This window comes from Dasypus novemcinctus, chromosome 7 (assembly GCF_030445035.2).
Source record: "Dasypus novemcinctus isolate mDasNov1 chromosome 7, mDasNov1.1.hap2, whole genome shotgun sequence".
Taxonomy (NCBI): Eukaryota; Metazoa; Chordata; class Mammalia; order Cingulata; family Dasypodidae; genus Dasypus; species Dasypus novemcinctus.
The window spans coordinates 125,298,780-125,306,875 of NC_080679.1; the positions used below are offsets into that span (position 1 = coordinate 125,298,780).

General features: G+C 50.2%; 1 protein-coding gene across 1 annotated transcript; it reads right to left on the reverse strand.

Annotated features, from left to right (window-relative positions):
• Nucleotides 1-316: 316 nt before the first annotated feature.
• On the reverse strand, nucleotides 317-7,781 carry LOC131279265 (disintegrin and metalloproteinase domain-containing protein 21-like). Its single transcript, XM_071215992.1, is given in 3 exon segments — nucleotides 317-811; nucleotides 814-2,172; nucleotides 6,933-7,781. Coding segments are annotated over 3 exon segments (2,331 nt in total). The 5' UTR covers nucleotides 7,705-7,781; the 3' UTR covers nucleotides 317-611.
• Between the last annotated feature and the right edge of the window lie 315 nt (nucleotides 7,782-8,096).

Genomic DNA, 8,096 nt, shown 5'->3' on the forward strand with positions numbered 1-8,096 from the left:
ATTTGGACCCCCATCCCTTCCACAGCAGCAAGTAGCAGGCAGTGTGCATTAAGGGTAGCCTCCAATTGCCCTAAACTCACCTTGGGTTTAGAGAAGCACAGATTGCCTAGGGAATAAGGAAAACCTCTGCACTCAAGAAGGTGGTTTTGGAAAAATGTCCTGAATGTGTCCCCAAAGGATTCTCTGGCCAACTTCCATTAATTCCGTGCCCAAAAATCTGAGGCCATGGCCCAGGTGCTTACTCAGGTATTCTCTAGCTTTCAGAAGCTCAGGTTCAGTATGGGCTATCAATACCTTACAAAACATGTACACCAACTTTCATGTGATTTGAAATTTATTCCAAGTAAATGCCATGGATCTCTTGAAGAGAACTGACTTCTTATCATCAGTGCTTACCATAACTGGTGGTAGGATTCCTTTATTTCTTGCTGTCTATAGTTTTTTACTTAAGTTTTTCAGTCTCATTACAGTTGCTCTGTTTTTCTTCACAAATGTTCTTTTGGTATGCCCTATATTTTTACAGTCATTTTGGAGTGGACTGAATTTTTGTTCTATTTCTTTCCCCCTTAAGGCTTACCACTTTTTGTTTTCTCTTTCATTTTCTCTTCATCCTAAGACTCTGTTCCCTCTTCTATGATTGTGGTAGTTTTGATATTTCGTACATTTGTGGCCAACCCAAAGAGTAATGCAAATAGGAAGGCATAAATGCGACCATAGACCACTCTCAAATATATCACTATGTCTGTTTTTTGTTTCACGGACCGCATTTTCCTTGGAGGGGGTCCACTGTTTATACTTCCACCAGCACCAGTTTTAGACATAGTGGTGGGTCCCAGCCTACATGGCAGTGACAGTTCTTTAGATTGTTGCAAATTCCTCTATAATTGCACTTCTCAGGGAAACAGTCATAGCCGATATTTGCCACAGATCCATTGCAAAAGACAAAATTGCAGTACTTTCCAGGGGCACAGATGGAACCATCATTCGGTCTTCCAACATCATTAGATCCTGTTCGACGGTGTTCATCCACCCCAAAACAAAAGGCATTTTCTAAGAGAGACTGATGGAATGAAACATGTTCCTGCAACTGTGGAAGATGAGTGACATTAGTGCACTGCAACCTTCCACAAAACTTGTGTTCTTCTGGACATGGAGTTTTATATCTAACATCTTTCTTTCTCGTACATTGTCCAAATCGGTCTCCTTCAGTATTTAATGTATAGCAAACATCTGGAGCATCCATAGCAACGTTACCAAAGATGGCTTTGCATTGCAAGTCACGATCTGTGCAGTTGCCTTTAAAGCAGTAACTCTTTTCACTGCAGGGGGTTCCATCTTGCATATGAAAGTCTACAGGACATGTATGGGTGTTCCCATTGCAGTACTCAGGAAGATCACATATATTTTGTATAGGTCTGCAGAGCGTCCCAGTTGGGGTATAAGTACAATTTGTACAGCATAGTTCGATGTCACAATGACTCCCAGGCGTCAGTTCACAGTTAGTGGTACAACAGGGATTACTATAACACTTCTTGAAGGAGCCACAGTCACATTGCTCTGTCTCCTCCACTATTTCATTTCCACAACGAAATTCTGTTAATGTTTCATTAAAAAGGGGGTAACGATCTTCAGCAAGGCAATTAGGTCCATACAGATGTATAGTTACTGTATGGTTAAAGGAACAGTTGCTAAATGCATCTGTTATCCCCGGGTATATTTGCATAATGCAGGTGGCCCTCCTCTGGCAAACACAAAATTCCCCATCTAAAGGCACCCCCAATGATAGCCCAATATTTTGTGCTGTAATCGTAGAAAGCAGTATATACGGCCTCCCTAGCTGGCCAATCATTACCAGATTGTCACGATGGCACACACGAGAAAATTTCGTACTAAAAGCATAGTCCTCTGGTCCATCTTTATCCACCATGAAAGATGACTTGTGTTGAATATTTTGATAGATGGTCTGTTGATAAAATGTATAAAATGGACTTCCTGGCACCTCATAAGGAGTCAGAGTGGCTGGATCCCTTACATTATATATGATCAAAGCAATAATATAGTAACGTACATGTAAACCCCACAAAAATGAGTCAACTACATTAGTATAACCTGCGGCGACTTGCTCGGTCGGTAGAGGTGGGGTCTGGCTGCGGACGAGGGGTCGGTCCAGCTCTGGACGAGGGGTCGGTCCCGCTTGGGACGAGGGGTCGGTCCCACTTGGGACGAGGGGTCAGTCCGGCAGCAGACGAGGGATCGGTCTCACAAGGGGTTGCGCGGTTCGGCTGACGGGGTCGCCCGGCGAAGCCGGCGACGAAGGGGTCGCCCGGCGAAGCCGGCGACGAAGGGGTCGCCCGGAGAAGCAGGCGACGAAGGGGTCGCCCGGAGAAGCAGGCGACGAACTGGGGACAAGGGAGGCCAGGCCCTTGTCGGGGGCTCTCAGGACTGGAGGGCGCACGGCAGAAGAACTACCGCGGAGACAAGGTAAACACGCAAGTCCACTTTACTGAGGGAGAGGCAACAGTTTTATAGGGGCTGGGGAAGGCTGATTGGTCGAAGCCACGCCCTGTTCTGATTGGTTGCCGGCGAAAGGTCAGTGGGCGGTACTGGACGGGGGAGGGGTGGTGGTTAGGGATTGGCTGTCGCTGTTGCTGGGGGAAGGGGCAGGGTTTAGGGATTGGTGGCTGCTGTTGCTGGGGTGGAGGGCAGACTTGAGTTTCCCGCCCACGCCTGGCTGTTGCTGCTGTCGGGGGAAGGGAAAAGGGCGGGCTGGATTTTTCCGCCCACACCTGGCTGTTGCTGCTGTCGGGGGAGGGGAAAAGGGCAGACTGGAATTTTCTGCCCTGCGCCTGCGCAGGGAGAAAGAAGGCATCGTGTGGCGCCATCCAGGAGGAGGGGTGGCCGCGGAAGCATGGCTGCCGAGAAGGGGAGACCCGAGGGCACTCTGCGCCCATGCCGAGCTCCCTTCAGGGGTGGCGGTGAGTCCGACCAGCCACCCTATTATGGGGGCAGCGGAATTAGGCCTACTGCGGCCACGCCCCTGCCAGGCCAGCAAACCACACTTCAGCCCGAGGGGTGACCGCATTTCCCCCTTCTTTTCAAATAAGGGCCAGGATGGCAGCAGCAACAAGTAGCTGAGGCCCAAGAGGCAGTAAGCAATGAGGGAAGCGGGGCTGAAGAGGGAGGTGAGTATGACGGGGATACAATTGTACAATTTGGGGGGCAGTATCTTGCCGTTGCAAGCAAGGGTGGCCAATGTCCAATTCTCATTTATCTCGGTGGCTATGAGGTCCATGTGCTGTTAAAAGTCTAGGATGATAGCGCGTTACAGGTGGTTGATCTCTTCTTGGTGGCGAAGAGCGGCAGAGGTAGACTATGTGATGGTCTGGAGGATCGCAGTGGTGAGGACAAGTTGCGTCAGGGCACCAGCGACGGTGGTGGCGGCAGCGTCGGGAGTGGTGGAGACGTAGGCGAGGACAAGAAGGCCAAGGTCTTCACGGGTGCGAGAGAGGCCAATGTTAATGGGGCGGGCCGACATGGGGCGGCCCAATCTGCAACGCAGTAGGGGTTCAAGCGAAAAAAGGAGGGGGGCGGGGGACGAGAAAGGATGCTTTGGATGGCTGAGAAGAGGAGTGAGGTCGAGACAGGAGGAAGCTCCGCAGAAGTATGGGGAGCTGTTAAAAGCAGAAACGTTATTAGATGCTAGAAAGCAGGCCGCAGGCCGGGGAAAGCAGGTTGCGGGCCGTTTTGCGGGGCTGGAGCTGCTTGAGAGCGATGGCGGCATGGGGGGCCGTGGTTACAATCTTCTGGGGTGGTAGTGGCTAGACAGATGGCGGAAAATATTATCAAGAAAGCAAAGGTTATGAGAAAGAAATAGAGTATTAAAGGCTGTGGGGGAAGTGAGAAGATCATTTAGAGGATAGGGTTGAGAATGGTATGTTTAAGACAGAAGCTTTGTGGTTTGTAGGAGACTGCTTTATAAACGAAGGAGAATGAGGGCAGTAAATATAGTAACGATAGATAGGAAGATGACAGTGAGGAGGAGTCTTTGTTTAAGGTTTCAATCGTCCGGCGCAACAGTGGCTAGGCCGATAGCGAGGGGTGTTGCTAAATAGACAATGGCTGCAAAGAAAAAATCATCTTCTGTTTCCTCAAAAATAACTTTTCTTTAAATACTTAGTAGCATGCAATATTAGAAACCGTTTCCTAAAAGCAAGTTGGTAGGGGAGCTTGGTTGCTGTTAATCTTTCCTGTTACAAAATTACCTTTTATTATTATTATCATCAATTTAGTTTTATATATATACATTTAAGAATGACCTTTTGGAATTAGCCATTTAATACCTTAATGTAAACTATTGAAGATAAATTTTATTTTTACAGAACACATTCCCTTACGTAAAGTTATCACAATACCTTTTACACTTGCCGCATGCAAATTAAGTTTCAAGAGTTTATGAAAAATTAGCCATCCTACTTTAGGACAAAATACGTCTTTTTGCAAAACTTATTACATTTCCATTAGCATTTTTACAAACTTTTACCTTTTTTTAATATTCATATAAGTTTTACATTCTTTATATCATCCTGTGAAGAAAAATAAGTTATTCATTTTAATCTAGGCAAGAACAACTTTTTATGAAGACGTACAGTTAATTTTGTTAATTAAGACTTACAATTTTTTTAAATTGTAGATATCTTATTAACATTTAAACTTATGTATTAATATAATAAACTTAAGTATTAATATAAGCGCTTATTTAATTTTTGGCCATTTGAATAGAGCTCTTTTAAAGATTTCCAGTAATTTATATTTACCATCCGGAGGTATCACAATATATGTTGACATTGAGCGAACAGACAGACAAACACAGAACAATTACAACACATTAACAGAAATATATAATATTAAAGGGGAGAAGAAGGTCCCGATATACTTGAAGCTGTTTGAAAGAGATCTTACACCGGTGAGTGTCTAGGAGACCGGCGAGGGCCCGAACTTGTGGGGCTTGCTTAGCAGATAGGATGTTACCCATTGCTAATGGCCTTTTGGAGCCGATAAGAAAAGGGGCCCTTACCTTGAGAGCGCGGCGATGGGAGCCGAGGTGCGCGGTGAGACGAGGGGTCGGAGCCGGTGGGGCTCCGACGGTGGTCGCGGGCCAAGAGAAGGCCCCGACGAGGGGAGGGCGGGACGACGAGCAATGGAGCAAGGCAAAGGGGAGCAAGCGTGAAGGGGAGGAGGCAGAGGTGAAGGCAGGGGTGGAGGTGCTCAGGCACGTGCTCCTGAGAGTTTTATTGGCGCCTCTTAATCATAGCGGGTCGGTATAAGCCCCCGACATGGAAGGAGAAAGCCATCCAGCGATTCTCCCAGACCGCCGTGGATCGTATGAGGTCGCCAAGGTTCAGGAGCAGCAATGCAGAGCGAAAAGATAGGGGTGAGAAGAGAGGAGAGTGTAGGGCTATGGTAGGGTTACTTCAGACGTGCAAGCGCGTGCTCCCGAGAAATCCAAGGCTCCTCTTAATCATAGCGGGTCGGTATAAGCCCCCGACATGGAAGGAGAAAGCCATCCAGCGATTCTCCCAGACCGCCGTGGATCGTATGAGGTAGCCAAGGCTCAGGTAGCAGCAATGTTGCACGAGAGAAGTCCCAAGGTGAGAAGAGAGGAGGGCGTAGAGCTGTGGTAGGATTACTTCAGACGTGCAAGCGCGTGCTCCCGAGAAATCCAAGGCTCCTCTTAATCATAGCGGGTCAGTATAAGCCCCCGACATGGAAGGAGAAAGCCATCCAGCGATTCTCCCAGACCGCCGTGGATCGTATGAGGTAGCCAAGGCTCAGGTAGCAGCAATGTTGCACGAGAGAAGTCCCACGGTGAGAAGAGAGGAGGGGGGGGGCGCCAGGTTATGGAGTGAGGCTGTGGTGGAGTTGCCTTGCCCCACGTTGTGCTGTGGTGGGGTTGCTTTGCCCCACGTTGGGCGCCAACTGCGGCGACTTGCTCGGTCGGTAGAGGTGGGGTCTGGCTGCGGACGAGGGGTCGGTCCAGCTCTGGACGAGGGGTCGGTCCCGCTTGGGACGAGGGGTCGGTCCCACTTGGGACGAGGGGTCAGTCCGGCAGCAGACGAGGGATCGGTCTCACAAGGGGTTGCGCGGTTCGGCTGACGGGGTCGCCCGGCGAAGCCGGCGACGAAGGGGTCGCCCGGCGAAGCCGGCGACGAAGGGGTCGCCCGGAGAAGCAGGCGACGAAGGGGTCGCCCGGAGAAGCAGGCGACGAACTGGGGACAAGGGAGGCCAGGCCCTTGTCGGGGGCTCTCAGGACTGGAGGGCGCACGGCAGAAGAACTACCGCGGAGACAAGGTAAACACGCAAGTCCACTTTACTGAGGGAGAGGCAACAGTTTTATAGGGGCTGGGGAAGGCTGATTGGTCGAAGCCACGCCCTGTTCTGATTGGTTGCCGGCGAAAGGTCAGTGGGCGGTACTGGACGGGGGAGGGGTGGTGGTTAGGGATTGGCTGTCGCTGTTGCTGGGGGAAGGGGCAGGGTTTAGGGATTGGTGGCTGCTGTTGCTGGGGTGGAGGGCAGACTTGAGTTTCCCGCCCACGCCTGGCTGTTGCTGCTGTCGGGGGAAGGGAAAAGGGCGGGCTGGATTTTTCCGCCCACACCTGGCTGTTGCTGCTGTCGGGGGAGGGGAAAAGGGCAGACTGGAATTTTCTGCCCTGCGCCTGCGCAGGGAGAAAGAAGGCATCGTGTGGCGCCATCCAGGAGGAGGGGTGGCCGCGGAAGCATGGCTGCCGAGAAGGGGAGACCCGAGGGCACTCTGCGCCCATGCCGAGCTCCCTTCAGGGGTGGCGGTGAGTCCGACCAGCCACCCTATTATGGGGGCAGCGGAATTAGGCCTACTGCGGCCACGCCCCTGCCAGGCCAGCAAACCACACTTCAGCCCGAGGGGTGACCGCAATAACCTACCATATATTTGACACATTCTGTAAAGTTGTACATTGTTCTATACATTGCATGAGAACATTGAGGAAGGCCTTGAATACTGAGTTCATGGGATGCAAATCGTGTGCTAGACAACTTTGGGGCTACAGTGATGTTTTCTGCAGAGAACAAGGAATCTATTTCCTCTTGGGTTCCTGGTTTATATGCAGGCTCCATTGCATTTCCATTTGCCACTATCTGAGAAATGATGTGTTCAAACCTGTGGGAATCCTTGAGGGGTTTGATTTCATAGGTAAGGTCATCCAACTTCATAATACCTTCGATACCTCCATAGCACATGTCCGCAGTGACCAGGGAATAAGGAATCTTCTCCAGGTAGCCGATGTAGTAACAATCTCGAGGAACATGGGGATGATCAGTGTGTAGGGCACCTTGGTCGTCCTGGGATATCACCGGTAGATATCTGGGCCTGAGCAGTTTCTTGAGCTGCATGTGGATGACGTGTCTCTGGCCACCGAATTTTAGGCTGTAGGAGACCCAGCCTGGTACCTGAAAACTTTTGCCACGGAACATCTGCTTCCTGGGAATCACCACCTCGGAGGAGATGTAGCGCCATGAGAGATGATCTTGAGAACACTGGGCAGAACCCAGGTGTGCCCAGAGCTCAAGCAGGAAGATGGCTACCTTGAGGGTGTCCTGGTCCTCCACCAGCTTCATGTGCCAACACAGTGATACCTGTCCAAAGAAAATGTATAAAGGGTATATATTCATTGAATCCAGGACTGAGCCATCTGCTGAGGATGCATGCCACCTTCGGAGGCCCTGACTAGCCACAAAGAGCTGCTTCAGGGCTCTGGGCATCCTATCCCTGGGCAGGTCACCTGGTAACCTGAATGCATTAGGTCACAACCACTGGGTGTGGCAGTGGGTGGGTCTGGAGAGTAATTCCTGGCCTTAGGTGGGATAGGTAAGAGTCTGGGCATTGGGTATCAAACTTGAAAAGAAAGAGTGAGGGAAGCAGGGGTGTTTTGTCTAGGCACATTCAGCAATCCTGAGCAAGCTTCATGGAAAATCACTGGCATCATGGTTGTTATCCTTGCTGGTGTAGCTCAGGAAACAGGTGTTTCTGTGGTCAGGTGGATTACCCACAAGACACAATACCA